Source organism: Phyllostomus hastatus, unplaced genomic scaffold (assembly GCF_019186645.2).
Source record: "Phyllostomus hastatus isolate PE091 unplaced genomic scaffold, TTU_PhHast_1.1 phas_scaffold_216, whole genome shotgun sequence".
Taxonomy (NCBI): domain Eukaryota; kingdom Metazoa; phylum Chordata; class Mammalia; order Chiroptera; family Phyllostomidae; genus Phyllostomus; species Phyllostomus hastatus.
The window spans coordinates 14,822,884-14,845,307 of NW_025334018.1; the positions used below are offsets into that span (position 1 = coordinate 14,822,884).

Genomic DNA, 22,424 nt, shown 5'->3' on the forward strand with positions numbered 1-22,424 from the left:
GTTTTGGCCCACCTGCGCCTCTCCTTTCTTTCCTGTATCTCTCAGCTTCTGCTGCCCCAACTGTGTCCCCACGGGGCTCTCAGCGCTAGGCTGAAACACGTAGGCACGTTCACTTATAATTGAGGACCTGGGAGGCCATCCGGCTGGACTCTGCAAAGTTGTCAGGTCTAAAGATGTTCCTCTCTCTCACCTTCCAATCGTAAACAGAAGTGGCGCTCTTTGCTGACACGGATCCGAAGGTCTGCCGCGCCCGCAGTCTCTCTTCGCGCCTTCTCTGGGGCTCTTCAAGGTTCTGTCTCGCTCAGAGACCCCAAATTCTGCCTGCGGCATACTTTTCTCGTTAATTACCTTGAAACAACACATCGCTAATTGTCCTAATTACTCTCGGGCGGTGCCACACCGCCCCGCGGGCTAGGCCGGGTGGCGCTGTGCCGGGCATGGAGAGGGAGCTGCACCTCCGCGCGCGCGCGCCCGCGCGCGGATCGGACCTCGCCTGGGAGGAACGCGGGAGGGTCTGCGGCCCCTCTCCGGTCCTTGGGCAGAGATTCCACCGCCCAGGGCCTGGCTGGAGCTCGCACACCTCGGGGTCCCGGCGGTGCGTGTTGAATAGAATCCGAGCATCTTTGAGTCCTCCTCCCTTCCCCAACCTTCTAGAGCGCTTCCCGAGTTAGGATAACGGAGGTCTCCTGCGTCCCGGACACGAGGAAGGCCTGCTCCTCCCCTCCCTGCCCATCTATTGAAAGCAGCCTCCACCCATTACTCCGTTTTACGTTTTCATAAAGAATTACTACCTGAAATTACCGGGTTTTGTTGTTGTTGTTGTTGTTGTTTTGCGCATTTGTCTCATCTTTCTCTTGCTCCCTCCCCACATACTTTCGTGAGAGAGAGACCTTACCTGTTCCCTTCGGTATCCCAGACCTACAACCTGGGCCGAAAGGACGGCAGTCTTCAATGTGTTAAATAAGGGAGTGGACCGAGCGGCGGGTCCTCTGCCCCACCGGCAAGGAGTGGGCTGGGGGGACCCTACACTAGGAGGTGGGGGTAGAGCCACACTTGGAGTCCACCAGGGGGACACAAACAAACAAACAAACAAACAAACAAAGAGCCGCCGAGCGGTGGAGGACTGAGGGTGTTTCTTTTCTGATTGGAGTTCGGCACAAGGGGGTTGACACCGCGGCACTCAGCCTCTTTCTGAGACCGCTACCCAGCGCCCACCCGAGAGACCGAGCTCTCTCATTCCGACCAGAAGGGCTCATGTGCTTTGTTGGCGAGCGTCGGCACAGTCTGGCGTCACTATGCCCCCTACCGTGCCGGCCCGGACCAGGTGTCCCCCCGCCAGGCCCCCACAAGCAGCGGCCCCTGCCGGGTGCACACCCCCAAGGCGGGGTCCACTAGTGGGTGCCCAGCCCGCGCTCCCCCCCCGTGCGCTCTCCTGATTGGCTGAAGGCATCCCCGCTGAACGCTCATAGGCTGGCCCACTCCTCCCTCCGCCCCCCCCCGCCCCGCGCGGGCCGCACGCCGCCTGCAGTCGGGAAAGCCGCTTAAGTCCGGCAGGCTCGGCTCCGAGCTGCTCAGGGCGCCGATCTCAGGGTCCAGCAGCCCGCGGAGCGCGCGGCTTCAGTGGGGCTGGTGTTCCCACCCGAGACTCTGTGGTGGAGCCGAGCCCGGCAAATGGGCGCATGAAAAAGAAGAGCGTGGAAATGGACTGCTATTTGCGCCGCCTCAAACAGGAGCTGGTAAGAGAGGAGCGGGTGCCAGGGCGGGCTGCTCCCCGGGATCCGTACCTGGCCCCGCCGGACCCCGGGAGCCAGGACCCGCGTGGGAGGAAGCAGGTTGGGGAGGAGGGGGAGACGCGCGCCGGCAGGCAGACAGCAGGGCCTGTCCCGAGAGTAAAGGGCCACGAGGAAACTTGAAGCAAAGGTTGTGTGAGAGTGAGGCCACACGAACAAGTGACAGAGGCCGAGCTAGCCAAACCCAGACGGAAAGGTGCCCAGGGAACCTTAGGGAGAAAAGAGGGTGCTCACCCAGACGGACGGACACGCGGACGGAGTGGGACCGAGGCACCCGCACAGAGAGAGGGGAACGCGGTTGGGGGACTGGATGAAAAGGGTAAAGGGATTAAGCATAGAGAAAATAAACTCATGGACACCGGGAAAGAGGAAAGAAGGAGCGGACGCGGGGCGCTGGGGCGGCGCTGGGAGATTTGGGGTTCGTGGGGCCGGCGGGCGGGGCGCTGGGGAGGGTGCGCCGGGTGGAATCCTGCCCCGGGCGGCAGGTCAGCCGGGGACCGGTCGCTCGAGAGGAGCTGGCACCGCCTGGGGCCCCCAACTCTGCCGGGGTTGGCAGAGCTGCCGTCGCTGCGGGGCCCGCTGGGCCGGCTGTCTGCCCGGACTTGCCTGCCAGCAGGGAGGGGGCTGGCAGCTGGAACGGCGAGGGAGGACCCCGGGGGGGAGGAGGGGCCCGCCTGGCAGATCGCGAGCGGGAGCTGCGGAGGCTCAGCCAGATGTCGGGTCTGGGCTTTGGGTGTGCGGAGGGAGCGTGCGGGGGCGTGTGTGGGTGCTGGGGCTGGGTCTAGAGGGAGCGCAGTGGGGGAGGGGCAGCCCAGGTAGGGGACGGGTGCCTGCTAAAACTCTGGTTGATTCTCACCGACTTCCTGTCCCTCCACCCCAACCTGCCACCCTGTTCCTTCGACCACCAGAATTCAGCCGGACTCTCAGCCGAGGAGCCTCTCTTGTGCCTTCGCCTCTGCCTCTTTTGTCCCTTCTAGTTGGTGTCACTTGGAGTCGACCTCTTCTCAGACTCACCTTTTCTCCCCTCCTCTTGCTACTGTTCAGAGCCAGGCGCACCCAGGCCCCCCACGGCAGAAAGAGCCAGCCTGTGGCTCTCCAGATTCTCTGACGGCCTCCCCCTCCTGCCTGCAAACTCCACACCCTTCCCGCTGGGTCAGAGGCCAGCTGGGGGCGGGGGGGGGGGGGGCGGAAAGCTGGGGGTGCAGGTGTTCTCCGCCATGCTTCCTGGGCAAGCGGACCAGGCACTCTTCCTGTCTGTCCCACTGCAGGGCCTGCCTTGTCCAGTCAATGGTCACTTCTCTCTCTGGTGCTTCCTCCTGACGCCCTTTTTTGGTGGTGACAGATGGGAAATGCTTCTGTGATGAGGGATAGAAGAGTCTCCATCATGTCCCTTCCCAAACCAGTTTTCCCATGCGCCCCATGTCAGTGTGGAGTGGCTCGCCCAGCCCACACAAACACAATTCTGACCTTTCCCATGCATTTGTCCAATAGCAGAAAGAAAGGTCAAGGCCAGCATAGATAATGTCTGAAGTCCAAGGCCCATGTAGAGAAAAGAATCTAACCAAATCCTCTTTATATGCTTGGAATCTGGGGCCACACCACCCACCTCAGGATCTGCCTTAATAGAGGGTTTGTGGGTGTTCCTGGCATTGGGCTTGAATTTTAAAATCCTCCCGATTTGCATTTTTCACAGCACCCTAGGTGGGAGGTGGTGAGGGAGGAAGGCAGAGTCTGTGGGTGCCAGGAGAATAAAAAAGGCAAACAGGAATCTGCACCGAACTGAGCTCCAGGTCTTGCTTTGCACCTTCTCCCGCCAAGGGCTGGAGCCCCAGTCCCCAGGAAGAGGAAGGGGAGAGGCCGAAGTCACCCAGCTCCCCCTTAGCTCTCATTCGGCCCTTTGTCTGAGCAGCCTCAGCCTTTGACTCTCTTGGAGAGGAAGCCAAATGCCTGGCCTGGGGCCCAGAATGACACTCAGATGGGAGAGCTCTGCACCCTCCCCGTCCCCACTCCCCATGGGGCTCCACCCCCTCCCCTGTGCCAGTTGCCCAGAAAGGAGACAGCAAGCAGAGTGACAGGCAGAGCTGTGAGAGGCTCGTTCACTGCCCGACACCTCAGCCCAGGGCTTAGCTCCCTGAGCCAAAGCTCAGTGCCTCAGTTTCCCCAGGGGGAGCGAAGGAGAGAGCAGAGCTGAGTTAGCCCAGGCCCAGCCCTTGGCCTCTGTAGAGGCCATGGGCACTGAAGTCAGTGCGGCTTGGTTGTAGCTGAGATGGCAGAGTGTCGGCCTGGTGATCCCTCAGGTCTACAGGCAGTGGGCGGGGGAGGCACACAGTCAGTCTGGGTCATGGGTTTGAGGGTGTATGTGTGTGTGTGTGTCTGTCTGTCCCCGCCGAATCTTACCCGCCACCCAAGAGGACTGGCTTTGCCACGTGCCCCCGCCCCCGCACTTGTGGAACAGCAGTCAAGCTCAACATTATTCCACTAAATTCCTGTGAACTGGTCTCTGTCGAGGGTGTTCTGCGCTCCCCTCCTGCGTCCTGGCCCTGTCCTTGGCCCAGAAAACCTAGACAAGGAGAGTCTGTTCCTGAAAACCAAAGTAGAAGAATTTCCCAATTTCTCGAAGCAGGATATTCGCACTGGAATGAGTGAGCACAGGGCGGTCCGGGAGGCTGAGGGCTTGGGGATCCTGGCTCAGTTCGGCGGATGGTTGATGTCTAGAGAGCTGGCCCTTTGGCCCTGCCTGGAAGGGGAGCGGGATCGGGTTTCAGGGATGAAACGTGGCAGGAGAGTAGCAGCAGCTGACACACTTCTTCATTAGGACGGGGGGCTGGGGGGCTGCAACTGCTCACTGGGGAACACATCTCTCCCCGCTTCCAGCTGCCAAAGGGGGGCCCCGCCCGGAACATAGGCCCTGGAACCAGCTGTTCCGCACACACCGCTCCCCCGAGGGCTTCTAACAAAGGGGTAGACAGAGCGCACGGAGGAAGCAGATGTAAGATGCTCACAGGACGCTCCCCCGAGTTCAGCCCAGTGTAGAGCAAACAAAGTGCATGAAGGCTGAGTGATGGGGGCTCACAGAGTACCGCCAGGCCAGGAAGCCTTCCTGGAGGAGGAGGAGGTTGACAGAGGCCAGCTCTGGGAAGGTCCACCCCAGCTGAGGCATGGGACTTCTCTCAGGCCGGGGAAGGTCATCCCAGGACAGCGTGGTGTTCCTAGAAGGCAGTGATCCAGTGGCTGGTGGCCACCGCTCAGGAGGTTCTGGCGTCTGGAGGAGGGCCAGGGCCTCAAGGCAGAGTGAGGAGCAGGAAAGGTGGTGATCGGGGAGGTACAGCAGGAGCAGACTTGAGCTCTTGGTGGCCAAAGAGCGACTTTATTGAGGCAGAGAACACTTTTGCGAAGGATCTCCCAGCACAGTTTCCCTTGATGTTTGCTTTAGAGCAGGACGAAGAGAAGAAGCTTGGACCGGACAAGGCGGGCTGGGCAGTGGGAGGAGCTGGGGCCCGAACTCCAACCCTGGCTCTGTGTGACCCTAGCAGACGACTTAACCTCTCTGTGCCTCGATGTTCGCATCTGTAAAATGGGGTTTTATGAATACTGACTTTATACAGCTCCTGAGAAGATGACACAACAACGTAGGAAACGTGCTTCTCCAACTGTATGTCCTTAGCGTGCCACACGGTGCCTGGTGTGCGGTAGGCACGTGATAAACTGACGGTGGACTGATGACACCGGGGCATACGGGTTCTTCATTCACAGGTCACGGGTACTGAGCTCACACTGTGTTTAATGTGCTTTACCAAGCATGAGTGCTGTAGTTACAAATATAAACAGACACGGATCCTGCCTTCAGGGAACTCCCAGTTTACTAAGAGAGAAGATAACATGTATCAATATTAACATTTTTGATATGACCAGCATAGAATGTATTATGGCATCTCACCGACAAAGCAACACTAAGAAGCTGTACTTCGATTATTCCTGTTTGATGACGGAGACCAGGGGAGGCGAGGAGACTTGGCCGTGATCACAGAGCTGGGCGGTGGCAGCGCTGGGATTCCCCCCAGCCCGTCTGTCTGAGTGCAGAGCTCACTCCGGGCCCAGGGCCGCCACACGCGAATCCCTAATACAGGCGGAGGGGTCGGGCGCGTGAGGGCACGGCTCCGGGCTCTGAGAAGGCAGAGATGACCTCCGGCTGGGGGAAAAAGGAAAACTTCGTGGAACAGGTGGCATTTGACCTAGACCTTGCGGGAGGAACAGGGACGTGAGCAGGAGAAAAACAGATGTCCAGGCAGACCATGTAACTACACGAGCAAAAGGCCCCGAGCTGCGAGGAACGAGGATGATCACAGACTGTCTGGCGGGCGTGTTTGCGGACTCGCTTGAGTGTGGCCAGGATGTCGGGCGTGTGCGGAGAGACAGTGGACAACGCGGCTGAGAGAGCTGAGGGCGGGCTAGGGGCCTTGAATGCCACACTGAAGAGCGTGGTGGCCTTTTCGGCGTGCGTAGGGCGGGATGATCCAGGCCGTGGTGTGGGGTGGACGTGGGGAGGGGGAACCGAGGCAGAAGGGCGAGTCAGCGGGCTACCAAAAGAGTCCATGCAGGAGAGGATGAAGGCCTGCAGTGAGGGAGAAAAGGGAGGCGACAACTTCCTGCGGTCCCTTGGACGCGCAGGGAACTTGACCGACTGGCTGCCGTGGGCGGGAGCTGAGGCTGGCCGGGCAGAAGGGCTCCATGAGGCGGAGAGGCTGCGGAGGGGGCCAGACGGGGCACCCCTCTCTATCTGCCCGCCACTTGCCGGAGCACGTGGCCCCCACGAGAGGGTTCCGTTGGGAGGGCGGGCTCGTCCGTTGCAAACTTCCTCCTCTCTTTCCCGCCCTCCCTCTCTGGCTCTTGGCAGACTTTCTGCTTTACCTTCCTGCGGAGTGTTCCAGCCAAGATCGGGGGGCTGTGAAGGTCCCCATTCACTGGGCTGGAGAATGGGCCGCTTGGCAGAAGCAGGCCTTTTCCCATTTCCGGCCCTGAACCTCCTTCTTGCTTCCAGAGGGGCTGAAAGGAACAGTGTCGGGAGCGTGGTGAGTAATGGGGGGGGGGGGCGAGGCAGGCACCCTGCCAGGCCCATGGGCAAAGCGGGAGCCTGTGGCGGGGGGTTCCGGCTGCGTTGGGGGAGGGCGTGAGATGGGTGGACACAGGGCACAGCTGTGGGTCCGTCAGGGGCCTGGGAGAGGGCTGGGGAAGGTGCCGAGGATGCTGGTATTACACTCTCCCGTCCCCCACTCCTCCCACGCCACAGTGGGCCCAGCCAGTACGGGGCGGGGGGAGGCGCAGGGTGCTGCCCACAGACAGCTGACCCCACGCCACCCCCTCGAGGGCTCAGGCCTGGAGCTCCAGGAGGCTGGGATGTTGTCCCTTCCCAGCCACATTCAGCCCCGGGCAGCCGGTCCCTCTTCCCTCCTTGGAGGACTCAGTGGAGAGACGCCTTCGGTGGAAATGAGCTGAGTTGGGTCTTGGAGTCGCTCCAAGACTCCGTGTTCTTCTCTCTGCACGATGGCGACTTTGCACGTCCCACTGGCCGTCCTGGTTTCTTTCCACAGCAGTCCCACGAGGCTGAGAAGTCAGGGATGCTGATGACATGGGAAGCCTGCCGGCCTTGAGTGAGGGCCAGGCGTGGGGTCCCGCCGCCGCCCACACCCGCGCACCGTGTCTCCGCGGGGGGTGCTCGGGGGATGCCGGCTGGTGCTCAGAGGCAGAGCTCGAGTCGGAGAGCCGCCATCTGCTTCTGGCAAGTGACGCGCACTGCATCGAGTTTCTATAGAAATACATTTATATAAACGGTAGATTTAAATAAAATATTAAGTAAGAGGCTAGGCCGTATATAGCTGTGATGAAAGTCACGCGGGAAGCCCCGGGAAGAATGATTGGGAACCTCTCAGCCGGGAGTCCCGAATCCTCCGAGGGGGAGACTCTGGTCTCACCACCCCCAGCTCCCAGGGTAACTGTGGGGTCGGATCTGGCCACGCGGAGGGCAGGGCCGGTGCTACCACCCCCAGGGGAGCGGTTATCATTGTACAGACTCAGAGCCCGACACACAGAAGGCTGGCGAGTCCACCCAGTGCTGTGTGGCTCAGATAGCCAGCCTGACGCAGGCCAGGTCTCAGACCCCAGCACGTGGCCCCCCGCAGCCCCCAGGAGGGTGCCCGGCAGTGTCGGCCTCTGACACAGGGAGGGAGCCTGGGCTGGCTTCAGCAAGAGACACCGAAGTCTGACGTGAAGACAAGTGTTAGAACCCAGCGTTTGGAGGCTCGGGAGGGGCTGGCGGCAGACGATGGCCGTGGGGCGGGTGGGTGGATGTGAGGAGCGTGGGGGGACCTTCTGTGGGCTCTTTCAGGAGGGCTGCCCACCCTCATCCCCGGGGTGGGGGAGAGAGATGTTCGCAGTAGGGAAAGGTGGGGGAGGCTGTTATTTCTATTCCCACTCAGCCTGAGCCCCTCTCAGCCCAGACCACACGATGTGGTCCCTGCCCTGAGCAAGGGCCTAGCCCCTGGGCGGCCGGCGGGGCGAGGACTGGGGTTCAGTGCCGCTGACTCCCCCCCCCTCACCGGGGTCTCCTCCCTTGCCCTCCCCCACGCGGCTGTCTCCACTCCCTGCTCCCTCTTCCGCTCCCGAGGCAGGAGAAACCCTGGGACCCGAGAAGGTCCCACGCTCCGGACAAGACAGCAGCTTGCCCCTGGCTCTTTCTCCCGGGTGACATCATCCCCCTCGAGGCTGGGAAAGGCAGCTGCCTCTCGGCGGGGACCCAGCTGATGCCCCTGCCACCGTTCCCACACTCGGGCTTCCTCTCCCCTCCTCACCACGCTGGCTGGCTGGCGATGGGCGGGAGGATGCCAAGGCTGCCCCTTCCGTCCCCCCCTCCCGTGCCCCCTTCCGCGGTGGGGGTGGGGGTGGGAGCAGAGCTACAGGACGAGAGAGAGAAATGAGCTTCTCCTTGGTCAGACCAGGTGGGTGAGCGGAGTCCAGTCATCACTAGACGTCCCGGAAGTTCTCAGGAAGTCTTAAATTAAGACAGCAGCCCCAATGCACGACCACATGCCCCCTCGCCTGAGCCCCCCAAAGCTGTACGAGGAAGGACGTCTTAGTCCCATTTTAAAGAATGGAGCAATTGGACAATGGAATTTAAACCACCTGCTGAGATCACGCGGCTATTAGCTGGTGGAGCTGGGATTCGAACCCTCTTGCATTTGTCTCCAGAACCCAAGATCTCACCCGAGGCAGAACATCGTTTTCCCTGTGGGCGTCGCTTCAGCTCCTCTTCACCTAAATGGGGCCTCTGTCTCACGGGCAGCCCTGAATTCATGCGTGCCCACACACTCGTTCTCACTGCGAAACGGCACCAAATGTCAGCATTATTTCTGCAGCATTCTTCCATGCTGGAGGAGACGGAATGGGGTCGTGTCACTCCTCCCACTGCCTCCGACCCGGCCCGCGGACAGCCTTCCGGGAGGAAGCCTGCAAGCGCGGACTCCGGTCCCCGGGTGAAACGAAGCCCTGGGACCCGTCCCTGACTCGGTCTCCCTGCGAGGGCAGGCACTGGCCCAGGGCGGCAAGCGGTTGGGTGCGGGGGGGGGCGATATGGGGTATTCAGTGGAACTCAATATATGTTTTATGGGTACGCAGCAGGTGCAAGGTGCTAGCGAGGTTCTGGGTGGACACGACGAGTCCCGACCTCCGTCAGTCAGATGCTCAGTAAACGTTGCCTGAGTGACGGAGCATTTAAACACCCGGAGGAGCGTGGGGGGGCGGGGCGGAGCACATCGTGCGTCACAGGAGCGGTCGGACAAGCTCGTGGGTGGTACGGGGCGGGGGTAGGGATCTGATGCTGAGGGGTGGGTGGGTTAGACCCCTCTGGTGGCGGGAAGGAACTTGGGGAGGCGTCTGCATTTCAGGGGGTGGCTGGGTGGGCAAGCCAGAAATGACCCTGCGGTTGCAGCCTGGGGTGAGGAGGAAGGTGGTATGGGGGGGAGGGGGCAGGAAGCGGGAAGGCAGAGGAGTGGGGGGCGGTGCTTAGTGCCCCCTGTGACTCTGCTCTGGGTCTTCCCGGCTGCAGCCGAGGAAGGGGTCAGGGAGGTAGAAGCAAAGAGGTCGGTGGAGCAAGGGGCCACGGGTGAGCGTGGTGACCCCAGAGGCTGTGCCTCTTGCTGCTGTGACGGCCCTCGAGTGGCACGTGCTCGTCCAGAGAGTGGGCAAACCCCAGGGCTGGTGGGGCCCGAACCACCACCACTTGCCCCGTCTTGAGGAAGGTGCAGCGCAGCCTCTCCCCTCTCAGCAAAGGCCTCCTTGCCTCCAGGGACAGTCAGTCCTCTCTCTGCCCCTGAGGCTGGCTCAAGAGCTGCCCCCACCCCACCCCCACCCCAGGGCCGAGGTGGCAGGGGAAGGGTTGACCCTGAAGCCCAAGAGCATGAGAGTGTGGCCCTGCAGGGCCTCATGCCTGTCCCCCCAGCCCTTCCGCCCTGTGGGCTTAGCTCTGAGCATCAGGACGAGGCTGGGAGGTAAGGTGATCCCCACGGGTCTCTGGGGGGCTTAAGGAACAGATGGTCCCCGCACAGGCGTTTGCTGGTGGTAACCCGAGCAGATCTGGGGAGGGAGCTGGCGGGACCGGGCAGCTTGGGCCCGGGCTCGGGAGCCTCGTGAATGTTATCAGAAGCAGCATCCCCTGCCCGGCCTCCAAGCTCGGCCCTCACCCAAGCCCATCTCTCAGCCCCTTCCAGCTGGCGCCGGGGACTCGGGCCTCAGACACCCACAAAGGGGCTGGGGGGCTGGCCCCCCGTGTCCCTGCTCTTGGCTGAGGCAGCAGCAGCGCCAACTGGGCCAAGAAGGCAGGAAGAGCAGAGGAGCCAAGTCCAAGACAGCTGGGAGAGGACAGGTGCTGGAGGGAGCGGAGGACCGGGAGGAGCTGGGCGAGGTGTCCGCTTCCCCCGGGGGCACGGAGCTGGCTTCGAGGCCAGCCCGCCACCGCCCACCACGGGCTGCAGGGGGCCGGGTGGTCAGACCGCGGCGCTTGGAGAGAGATGTGCGGGGCTTCTGACCGAGTCCAGCCCTGGGAGCCGAGCGACCTCACCCCACGGTGGTTAACTCGTGTGTTCAAACGAGGACAGTGAGAGGTGAAGACGGAAGGAAATGGGGTGTGTAGCATCCTCGGGACCATTCCTGTTCCCCAGGAGCAGGAGCGTGTCCTTGTCCTTGCTGTCACTGTCATCTCAGGGAGCCTCGGGGGGGAAGAGGGTGCAGACGCAGGAAGGGACGGCGACGATGACGTCTGTGCACCCCGCAACCCAGGGCGCCCTCACGCGGACCCCAGCTCGCCCCGCACTGTGTCAACTCGAGCAAAGTTCCTTAAGAGCCCCGTTTCCTCATCTGTGAAATGGGGACAGAGCGAGTCACTCCCTCACAGAGTAGTCGGAGGTTAAATATAAGTTAATTTATGTACGTGCGTCTGCACATACACCCACGGAACAGCGGGCTGCGCCGGCCCCAGCCAGTGGGCGGCCTTGGCTGTCACTCCTCCGCGCGGCCCTGCTGGTGTTCGAAGTCCTCCTCTCCCGGCTCTGGCCTGCCCTGCCCTGCCCTGCCCTGGTGGTAGAGACCGGGCGGGGTCACGGGCGGCTGGAATGACCCTGGAAATGTGTGTTGGGGGAGGGGGAATCTAGTCCGGCTGGTGAGGGGCAGCCCCCCTTCCGCGCCCCCCCCAACCCCCCACCCCGTGGTCACTGTCCCTACTCTCCCTTCTGTCCGCAGATATCCATGAAGGAAGTGGGCGACGGCCTGCAGGACCAGATGAACTGCATGATGGGGGCGCTGCAGGAGCTGAAGCTCCTGCAGGTGCAGACGGCCCTGGAGCAGCTGCAGATCTCCGGGGCGGGCCCCGCCCCAGGCTGCTCCGGAAGCCCCAGGACGCAGCCGGAGCCCCCTCCGTGGGAGGGCGGCAGAGGTGCCGCCAGGCCCGCTGTCCCCTCTCCCTCCAGCCAACCTCCTCGTGGTGGCGGCGGCAGGTGTCCACCCCCCAGGAGCGTGTGGGGGAGGGAGCTGGCCGCGGGGCCCAGGACACAGCCGCCAGAGCCCCAGAGCCGTGCGCCGCGGCAGCCGGAGCTGGCGGAGCCCGACGACGACTGGACCTCCACGCTGATGTCCCGGGGCCGGAACCGACAGCCTCTGGTGTTGGGCGACAACGTTTTCGCAGACCTGGTGGGCAACTGGCTGGACCTGCCAGAACTGGAGAAGGGTGGGGACAAGGGCGAGCCCGGGGAGGCAGGAGAGCCCCGAGGAGAGAGGGGCCCGCCCCGGGAGCTGGGCCGCAGGCTCGCGCTGACGGCCAACATCTTCAAGAAGCTCCTGCGCAGCGTGCGGCCCGACCGGGACCGGCTGCTGAAGGAGAAGCCGGGCTGGGTGACGCCCACGGCCTCGGAGCCCAGAGCCGGGCGCGCGCAGAAGGTCAAGAAGCGGAGCCACTCCAAGGGCCCCAGCCATCTCCCCTTCCCTGGCTCGGGGGAGCCCCGGCGAGGAGAAAGCCCCTCCACCGGCTGCCCCAAGGCCCTGGAGGCCTCGCCCTCGGGCTTCGATATCAACACCGCCGTCTGGGTCTGAATCCCAGGGACTCAGAGAGCTGACTGCGCCCAAGGGGCCAGGGCCCAGTGCCTCCGGGGCGGGGGTCTGGCAGTGGCTGGAGAGGCTTCCAAAAGCAGGGCTCCAGGTTCCTTTTCTGCAGAAAGGAGGGAGAGGAGGCAGGCGTGCTCAGAGTAGGATGGGCAGCCCGTGTTTGGAGAGGTTGTGCCCGGCTGCTGGTGGGAGAGTGGCCACACGTGGGGGGGGTGTGTGTCACTCACTCTGGGGCTGGAGGTGGCAGCAGATGTGCAGGGGGAGGAGCAGGAAACCCTTCTGACATTCCTCCCCACCCAGCGACCTCACCGAACGTTCTCTGTGGACCAGCGCTCCGGGCCTCTGCTCCCCAGAGAGGCCCGCAATAAAGACCTTGTCTCTCATGTCCCCAGAACTGTTTGCTCCCCTGCCGAAGTGCTGCTCCAGGCCCAGCTAGGACCCCTTGGCCCTCCTGGGAGTGGGAGTGCAGAGAGACAAGTCCCCCCCCGACCCCCTGCAGCTGTGCCGGCTGCCTCAGAGACTCCAGCCCGGCCCTGGACCCTGAGAAATGGCTGAATACGGAGCGTGGGCACAAGGAATACTGGGGGAAGCCCCCACCCCCCATCTTTCCAAAAGCACAGGAAAGAATATCTGTGACACCATGAAGCATCAGAAAGCCTTTTCATGTCCATTATCCCCTAAGTGAGCAAGTAAGGCAGGCGTTTGCCCCACTTTCCTGGTGAGGTGTGCCTGTCCAGGAACACTGGAGTGGGGGGGGGGCATCCAGGGCAGACTGAGAGCGACAGTGGGGCCCTACAGTCCCACACACACTGCTCCCTGACACCCAGGCTAGGGCTGGACCCCCACCCAGGACACAACACGTGTGGATTCCGCGTTGAGGCCAAGGCGTGCCCGGGTGATAGAAGTAAAATTCCTAGCACCAAACCTGGCCTCGCTCTGCTCAGGCTCAGTCTGGAGCCTCTTCCCACCCGCCCCAGAGCCAGCCCCCGGGGGAGGGAACGGGTGGAAGGCAGGGCCCCGAGCAGTGGCTCAGCTCCAGCAGCAGCCACGGTGGTGGTGGTGGCACGTGGCCCAGGAGTGATGCCACCCCAGGCACCCCCTGGAAGCCACCAGCCCGCCTACTCTGGCCCAGGAAGCCTGCAGGCTGGGAACAAACAATGCAGGTCCCTGTTTGGGCAGAGGCAGCCTGGGAGGGCGCAGCCTGTCTCCGCCCCCTGCCCCTCCCGCCGGTGTCCCCTGCCTGATGGGAGGTGACAGCTGCAATTAGAGGCAAGCTGCCTTCCTGCCCTCGGAGCATTCATAGCAAATTGGAGAAGAAAAATAACGAGAGAGGCTCTTCCAGCATCCCGGGTCCCCGGGGGCGCATAGTGCGGTGGCAGGGGCGGGAGGACCTTGGAGGGAGCGGCTCCATCACTGGAGCTGGGGGCAGTTAGGGTCACTCCCACATTCCCACACAATCCAATGATAGGGTCTACTTGCAGGTGGTGGCAGCTACAAGGGGAACAGGCCCCGTTTTTTGTTTGTTTGTTTTTGAGAGCTCCCTATTTGCCAGGCAGTAGGCACGTGTCTTCCAAGCTTCAGCATGACCCTGGACCGAGGTAGCATCACCAGCATCCCCTCAGAATGCAAAGAAGCGGGATCTGCAGCCGGGGCTGGTCTGGCCCTGAGACCGTCTCTCTGGCTCTCTCCGCCCCATGTCTGCCCTCAGGGACTTGGATGTTTCCATCCTGGGTGGGGGCCCGTGGGCTGTGGCTGCCTGTGTGGTGGTGGTGGGTGGGTGTGTATGTGTGTGGAAAGTGTGTGTGGAAAGTGTGAGTGTGAAGATTCCACCTACTGATTCCCCGAGGCCTGAGAGGAGAAGCCACCCAGCAAACTACTGAAGAAGGCACCAGCCCCGAGTTGGGAATGATTCTGCAGGAAACCGAGCCACCTCCTGGCCGCCCACCCCACGAGCTCCTTGGTTCTGTGGTCCAGGCACAGCAGTTCAGACCAACTGAGCAAAACTTCATGAACGTCTCCCAGTGCTGGGCACTGCAGTGGGAACTAAGAACCGAGTAACGTAAGGACCCAGTTTCCGACTCAGGGCCCAGCGGGAAGAAAGGATTCAAGCGCGAGGGGCGCCTTTTCACTGTAACTTGGGCCAGAGCAAAGCCATCAGGAGTGACGTTTGCTGCGACATCGCTGACCGATGTCAGGTGCCGTCATCTTCGCGTTCTTCCCTTCCTTCCTTCCCACCGCACTCGGGGGCGGCGGCCGCCACTCTCGGTTCGCAGGGAGAGGCTCGGCGGAGCGGAGCCACCTGCCCGGGGTCACACGGGCAGAGCTGGGATCGGAACAGTTCCAACCTGAACAGTCCAGTCTTGCGCTTCTCACAGGACCCCACGCGTTGTCCAAATCTGCCCCAAAGCCAAGTCAAGGGCAGCAGCACCAAAGCCTGCCCTTGCAGGACCCGGGCACGGCCGAGTAAGGGCAGGCTGACTTCCGGCGGAGGCTGACTTCCGGCGGAGGCTGAGTTCCGGTGGGGAGGTCTGCCGGGGCCCGGCTGGGGCTGAAGTGCTCCCTCTTCAGTGTGTCGAGCTTTGCTAATGGCAGCTCATGGCCGATTCATTCACCCCACCAGAGTTCCCCTTGTCCCTCCCCCAGGCTCCTGCTGTGACCGTGACCGTGACCGTGACTGTGGCCACGATGGAGACTGTATTTTACTGAAGCTGAGAGGAGAGGCCATGGGAATGCCCAAGGCCTGAGCCACGCAGGGGAGTGTAGGGGTGGGGAGCTGTGTGTGTGTGTTGGGGGGCGGGGTGGCTAGTGGAAGTAAGCAGCGAGAGATTGACAGCTTAATGCTACCCCTGGGGCTCATTTTATGGTTAATTAGGACATGCAAATAAGCTAGAAGCTCATTTAATACCCTCCCTGGCGTAGGGCCCCGCCTCACACCTGGCTTGCTGCCCTGGCAGGTACGGGGGCCCCCGGTTGGTTCAGGCATCTGCTCAGGACCCCACCTGCTTCCCTGTGGCCCTGTGGCCGGAAGGTGTGCCTGTCTGTGTCCCCGGCCCACAAGCAGGAGCTGGAAGAGGCCCCGCTGGGCACAGCCAGGGCCTGTCTGGTCGCCCTCTGCCTTCACCCTTCACACCTGGGACCCCTCTGTCCTCAAGCACTGTCCCTGCAGCCGCCCCCTCAGGGTAAGGTCTGGACCGGGACTTGCCGGGAGTAACAGGGACCAGGTTCAGCTCGGTCCCCGCCCCACCTCCCTGCTCCCCAGAGCCGGTGGGGGAGGGGCTCCCGTCTTTCCCGTCACCGAAACTCTGTCCACAACAGCCCAGCCTGTGTCACAGGGAGCAGGGGCCTGTGTCCTCAGGTGCCGTCCCCATCGGGGCACCGAAGATCTCTCTGCCAGGGCCACGGCATGCACTCTGGATCTGGAGCCAGCCAGAAGGGACGTGGGGCCCCTCTCTGTCGTCACCACGTGGGAGCCTGAGCTCGCTGCTGGACCTCCGGGAGCCTCGCTCCCTTTGCGGAGGAACCGGCCTGCCGCAGGGCTGCTGCGAGGCCAGAGGTCCCCGAGGGCCAGTGCGCTGTCCGTATTCTGAGCAGAACATATTGGACCGCCTGACGTCAGTTCAGCTCTCCCCACATGACCCAGGGCAAAATGCTAAAAAAAGAAAAAAAGCTTTCTCTGAGCCTTGGTCTCTTCTGTAAAAAAAAAAAATAAAAAATGTGCACCGGCCCTATTGCCTCACAGGATGTAGCCAGGACCAGAGCAGACAATAGGTGTGGACGTGCTTTTGTGTGGTGTAAAAATGTTCCCCGGGAGGGCTGCTGTTTGCCAGCTGACAGTTGTCCATGGAAGGGTAATGAATGTGGGGGGTGGGGGGTGGGGGTGGGGGTGGGGAGGGCGGCAGACGGGCTGCGCTCACAAATGGGGCGTGAGGGCCCCTCTGCCCGAGGGCGCACTCTGGGGAGTGCCCCAGCTCTCCCTCGCGGGTGGCCCCGGGCCCTCTTGGTCCAGGCAGGAACTGGGGCTGCCTGAGCTGGGTCCTAATGGCTTTACGAAGAGTCAGGGCCCTGCCCCAAGGCCTGGCGGCGGGGGTCTCTGCCGGGCCCCACGTCTTCCTCTTCTCCACCCCCATCACCCGTCCCCCTGGAGACCGATGGCCCACGGGGGCTTGTGGCCGTCCTTCTGGAATCCGCTCCGATTCCGTGAGGGCTTGGGCTGCTGCTGCCAGAGAGAGGGCCATGGGCTAGAAGGGCCTGGAAGACCCTGGGCCAACCCTGACCCTGACCCCGACCCTGACCCCGAAGGTCAGGGGCCAGACCGCAGACAGCAGCGAGTATCAGATGTCCCGCCTCTCTTTTGCCCCCTCCTGCCCATCCCTACAGCCAGTGGGATGATGAAGCCCCCCCGAGAGATTCCCTCTGCTCCTGACCAGCTGACTTCCCGCCCCTGCCCCTGGGCCCTTCTGTCAGTGCAGACCTAGCCCTCCCCTCACCCCCAGGCCCAGAGACCCGCCCCGATCCTGGTGCAGACGCGCACGGGCACGGAGGGCGGCACAGTGCAGTCCGCCTCGCCAAGGTCCCCAACACACCCGGGCCCCGGCGCCAGGGCTCAGCCCACGGAGGCCACGCGCCCTGGCTGCCACTCCGCAGAAGCCACTCCCTCGGGAGGGGCCCCTCTGGGCGTGTCTGCTCTGTTCCAGCAACACGGGACGCACCGCCAGAGACGACCTGCTGATGCGCTCTGCCCTCGCCCTCCCCCCACCACGCCCGGCTCCGGGCTGCCCACCTGCGGGCTGCCCACCTGTCCTGTCTGCCCCCTCCCCTCGGAGAGACACCCCCAGTTTCCTCCACTGGCACAGCAGATGCCGCCTACCCCTGCCTGAGGTGGCCCCTGTCTCTGGGGCTGTTGCTATGCGGGGAAGGTGCCCCCATCCAAGGGAAGAATCGGGTTTTGTTTCCTTGTTCCCGCTCTGCACATGTCACTCTCCTCCTCCCAGGCCTCCCGCAGCCCCTTCCTCATCGGCTGTCCCTGACAGGAGGCCCGGAGGCTGCAGCTGCAAGGAAGTGCCCCTGGGGCCCGCGGGGACACAAGGGGGGAAGGAAATGTCTGAGATCCTGTGACTTCATCCTCGCTCGCCTGTCTCCCCAGGGTGTCCGGGTGTCCGGGGCCCAGCTCAGCCCAACCAGACCCCAACGGAGCTCAGCTGTACTTCTGGGCACTTCTCACTCCCCGACTTGCCCCCCGGGGAGATGAGCTACTTGGTGAAGTGCCCCAGTCTGGGTTTTCACGCCTCTAGGTCTTTCTCCCCATCTCAGACGGTCTTCTCGCCTTTCCCGCCCTGGACGCCCTCGGGGAGGCCTTGTGTGGGCCTGTGCCCCGCCACCAGACTCAGGGTGAGTCACTCTGTGCCGGCCAGCCACCCCTCCAGACTGGGAGCTCCTCCAGGGCAGCGCCCGCTCACTCTGTGTTTGCGAGTCTGCAGCCTGAGCCCAGGCTGCCGTGTGACCGCACCTCCGCAGAGCGAGCCCCAGCCTGCAGCGGGCGAGACCAGCGGGCCCCGGCCTCCTCCGCGGCCCCCAGGCCCACCTCCCACTCCACTCTCCAGTCCAGGTCCCAGGAGGGGAGCTGCGTGCGGCCCAGGCCACTTTCAAGAGAGCGGGCGCACTCTCCGTCCCCAGCCCCACCTTTCCAAGTGGCTGTTTGGCCCCTCTGCCCCTGGCCTGTGGCTGGGGCTTCTGCCCCGGGCCCCACCGTAGTCTGATGCAGGCTGTCCTCACCCCTCCCGCCCAGGTCCCTTCAGGCAACCACAGGCACTTGTCACGCAGGTCTGCCGCTCCTGAGCGGACCCCAGTTCCCACCCCAGAGGACATCACTCTTGCCCCAGTGGGCAGGTTCTCACCCCTCCTGCTCACCCCTTTGTACTGTCCTGACCTGGCTTATCTCCCTGTCCTTTCTGGCGACAACTCCGGGCCCTACGCTTGCTCTGCCCTAGTGTTTCCTACCCTGCATTGCCAGGGATCCCCACCCCGACTGGGGACACCGAGTCTGCTGGATTCTCCTTCCCCCATTGTGAGTGTGGAGGGCCAGGGCAGGGCGAGGGGGAAGGAAGTTGGGTGTTCGGTGCCTTGCCTACCTCCAGCCACCCTGCTGGCCACACTCCAGGCATTGTCTCCCGGGGGCCAAGGGGCTAGCGAGGCACCGGGCAGTCACTCGTGCACACGTGGTGGGAAAGGGGAGGGTGTCAGGCACATATTTTTAAAAGCCAACCCTCCGCCAAAAACCAAAAAACCCAAGCCAAAAACAGTTTCTTCCAAACAGGGTAAGTGCAGCAACTAAAACTGCTGCGCAGACTCAGCCCCCTGAGCCGGATGCGAGCCTGGTAACCCAGCCCCGCTGGCCTCCCCTCGAAGCCTCCAGCCCCACCCCAGCAGCCTCGGAGCATGCTCACGGTGGCCAGCAGCCCCGGGCCGGACGGACTCAGGCAGGTGTTAGAAGCCCTGATGGGAGGTTCCAGGCATCTGTTCAGATAAGTCCATTTATATCCCAGAAAACAAGGGGTTTCAAGGGCCCCCAAATTCCAAAGCTTCGGGCCTGGACTTCGGGAGCCTGCTGGAGCGTAGGGATCAAGTACCTTCTTTAAACCTCCCCATTGAAAGGGGCGGCCGCCAGGGGGCCCCACGCCTGGTCCCAGTTCCAAGTCCCGCTTTCCAGGCTGGGGAGACCGCATGCTCAGCATCCCCTCAAGCCCGGTGGCTCTTCAAACTGCCCAGCCCCTCCGATCGGGGAGACGCAAGGGATGCAAAGGGTGAGGTGGACAGGGAGCGACAGTGGGTGGCTCCCCGATCACCCTGGGGAAGGCCTGAATGAGGGGATCCTGGAGGGAGTGTTGGCATCTACCACAGAGAGGTGGATTAAGGAAAAGAGCCTCTCCCCTGGCTGGTGTAGCTCAGTGGATTGAGTGCCAGTTTGTGAACCGAAGGGTCGCTGGTTCGATTCCCAGTCAGGGCACATGCCTGGGTTGCAGGCCTGATCCCCAGCAGTGGGTCATGAGATTCAACCACACAATGATGTTTCTCTCCCTCTCTATTCCTCTCGGAAAATAAATAAAATCTTAAGAAAAAAGGAAAAGACTCTGTTACCAGCCTTCTTCATGAATATGGTAGACCCCCGGGGAAGGGCGGGGGGCGCTGTCTCACGCTCTGGAGGAACAGTAACAGCAGGAAGCCTGGGGAGGGGAGGGGAGGGGAGGGGAGGGGAGGGGAGGGGGAGGGGGAGGGGAGGGGGTGGGAGCATCCGCCACGTGCCCAGCAGGTGCCCGGAATCCTGCAGGCGGCAGACTCACGCCGGGTGGAGCGGGCGAACACAGAGCAGAGATTTCTCTCTTCGCCCCTAACTAACATCTCTGAGCACTAAGTGTTCACGCTGGTCCCCGTCTAAACTGAGCTTTCCTTTGGGGACGATGACGACCGCGTGCCACCGAGATCGTCCCCATTCCGGGTGGGAAACGGAGTGAGATGTGAGGACGGGGAGACAGAGCCCGCAGGGAGCAAGCAACTCTGAAACTTCACTCTGGTCGGTTCTGAAACCCCCCACCCCTGCCCTCTCCAGGTCTGCCCCCGCTGACGCTCCGCCTGGCCAGTCACCTAGTCCGCCCCACGGGCCTGTCCACCTCCTGTCCCGAGGCTCCACGCCCGTGGGTGCGGCCCCAGCCTGCTCCTTCCACGCGGACACGGACGGAAACCACGTCACTTCTTGCCCGCTCTCTGCGCCGGCTTTCTCCCGGGCTCTGCCTGTGGTGTCCCCCCGGCTCTCACCCCAAGGCGTGCCTCCGACCCGTCTCTCGGAAGCACTTCAGGGCCCAGAACAGAGGGCACCTGTCGCTCCCATCTCATACTCCTGTCCTCTGCTGAAAACGCCATGGCATTTTAACCAGTCCCGGTGACCTACCGGCTCCCGTGCCCACATGCTGCCCTCCCTTCCGCTCCAGGCCCGCCCGTGCTCCGACCTGGTCAGCGTCTTCACCCGCCCGCGGGACCCCACTTCCCCTCCTCGGTTGTCCCCAGTGGGTCCCCACCTCAGACACGAACGTGCAGCTTCGCCACCTGCACAGAGCGGCCCGTGCTCGAGGTCCCCAAGGCCCTTCTTCCACGTGCTCCTGCGCCTACTCCTGACGGTAGCCCCGCTGTGCCCCCGAAGCCCAGCTGGGTCGCCAGGGGCCCCCGGGTTCTCCTCCGCTCACGGCTCTTACCTCCCCACCCCACGGCGGCGCCCTACACCTCTTCCCCACCTGCACTCAGCCCTAGCGGCCCGTTCACCTCCACGCTCCCAAACGTTACATGTCGCTCTCCTGCCTGGCCTTCTTCCTCTGAATCAGGCTCCTACTCGTGTTCTGTGTCCTAACCGGACCTCTGCGGGCTCAGCCAGAACATTCCTGGTGGTGGGCGGAGTCAGATGTGTTTTCTACCCTTTGCTGAAATCCTTCCCATGGTCTCCACTCAGAAAACGCTAGAGGAGATCTGCCCCCTCCCCAACCCACCCGACTGTCTCTCCCCTGTGCTCACTCTGCCCCAGCCCCGTCGGCCTCCTTGCTAGTGCCCCCCACGCCCAGCACCCCCGTCCTGAAGGCACTTGCACAGGCCCTTCCCACTGCGTGGACGCCATCCCAGAACCCCCCCCCCACTTCCCCTCTGCCCAGCTCTCCTGCCCCTCTCAACTCTATACTGTTTTCCACAGCACTCACCCCTACACACACACACAAATGCGCATGCACGCACACACACGAACCTGACACACACCTGTCAAATACCCCACCAGGGAGGGATCTGCTATTATTCACCACTGGATCTCCGACGTGCAGAGCAGCATCTGGCATACAGCAGGAGCACAATAAATGCTTGTTGCTAAGCCCATAGTGATCATGCCCTGTTCTGCTTTGAATGCCCTACAAGAACTTCTTCTACACAGGTAAGAGCAAGTACAAAAACCCATACGGTCCAATTAAACCTGGAAAGTGAATGCATGGAAAACAACAGCTCAAAATAAGAGTCACGTTGCCGCTTAAAATGGGCAGGTTTATTAAGGTTTTTCCTCAAGAGGAACAGCCAAGCCCAGGCTTCCTGAGAGAAGCAATTAGCAGGGAATGTGTGTCACACCTTGGGCCCAGAACCACAGGTGGCGACTCCTTAACAAGCCAAGGAACTTGCACCCCGCCCCCATCCCCCTTGTAAAGCTCTCGCTAATAAAGCTGCAAAACAGAATCCACGCTGCATTCCCAGAAAACAGAACTGGGCACCCAGTTCCAGGACTCCAGCTGTTCTCAGCAAGAGGATTTAAGCGAGACGTGGCATCAACTACGTGGACTGCACATTCAACAGACCCGCGATGAGACTAGTGAGAAAAACCCACGCTCAATGCCACGTCTGCACCACACTTTCAGGCGTGGCTTGCGTTTTGTACATTCTGTGGGAAAAGGAATGCTAAAAGCCGGGTGGTCGACTGCCTCAAAGCTTACATTCAGTTTCCTCCCTGCAAGACGGCTCCTTCCAGATCCCGGACGAGCACCCAACCCACTCTGCCCTCTGAGGTTTGGAGCTGAGCCCACGGGTGCCACTTCAATGCGCATTCCAGTAGCACCTTACGTATGTACAAACCCCAAATACAACAAAGGATTGTTATTTTTTAAAGATTTTATTTATTTTTAGAGAGGGAAGGGAAGGGGAGAGAGAGAGAGAGAGAGAGACATCAATGCGCGGCCGCTGGGGGCCATGGCCCGCAACCCAGGCATGCGCCCCGAGTGGGAACCGAACCCGCGATGCCTGGCCTGCAGCCCGAGCTCAATCCACTGAGCCACGCCAGCCAGGGCAACAAAGGATTATTTTACAAATTGTTTTCCTCCTCCAGGTACCCGACAATTTCTTCACCATCTGGTTTCCACCCCCCACACACAATCTGTAACAGTGTATTTCATGTCCTCCGAGACTCTGTGATGGCTTCCA

The 22,424-nt window shown here is 62.2% G+C and overlaps 1 protein-coding gene across 2 annotated transcripts; it reads left to right on the forward strand.

The window, feature by feature from the left end:
* Positions 1–1,544: 1,544 nt before the first annotated feature.
* On the forward strand, positions 1,545–12,817 carry INKA2 (inka box actin regulator 2). 2 transcript variants are annotated; one of them, XM_045816904.1, is made up of 3 exons: positions 1,605–1,736; positions 6,685–6,859; positions 11,577–12,817. In XM_045816904.1, the coding sequence occupies exons 2-3, from the start codon at positions 6,764–6,766 to the stop codon at positions 12,420–12,422; spliced, it is 942 nt and encodes a 313-aa protein (XP_045672860.1). In that variant the 5' UTR covers positions 1,605–1,736; positions 6,685–6,763; the 3' UTR covers positions 12,423–12,817. The 2 variants fall into 2 exon arrangements, with proteins under 2 accessions (XP_045672861.1, XP_045672860.1); XM_045816905.1 differs by lacking the exon at positions 6,685–6,859 and having other exon boundaries at positions 1,545–1,736.
* Positions 12,818–22,424: the final 9,607 nt, after the last annotated feature.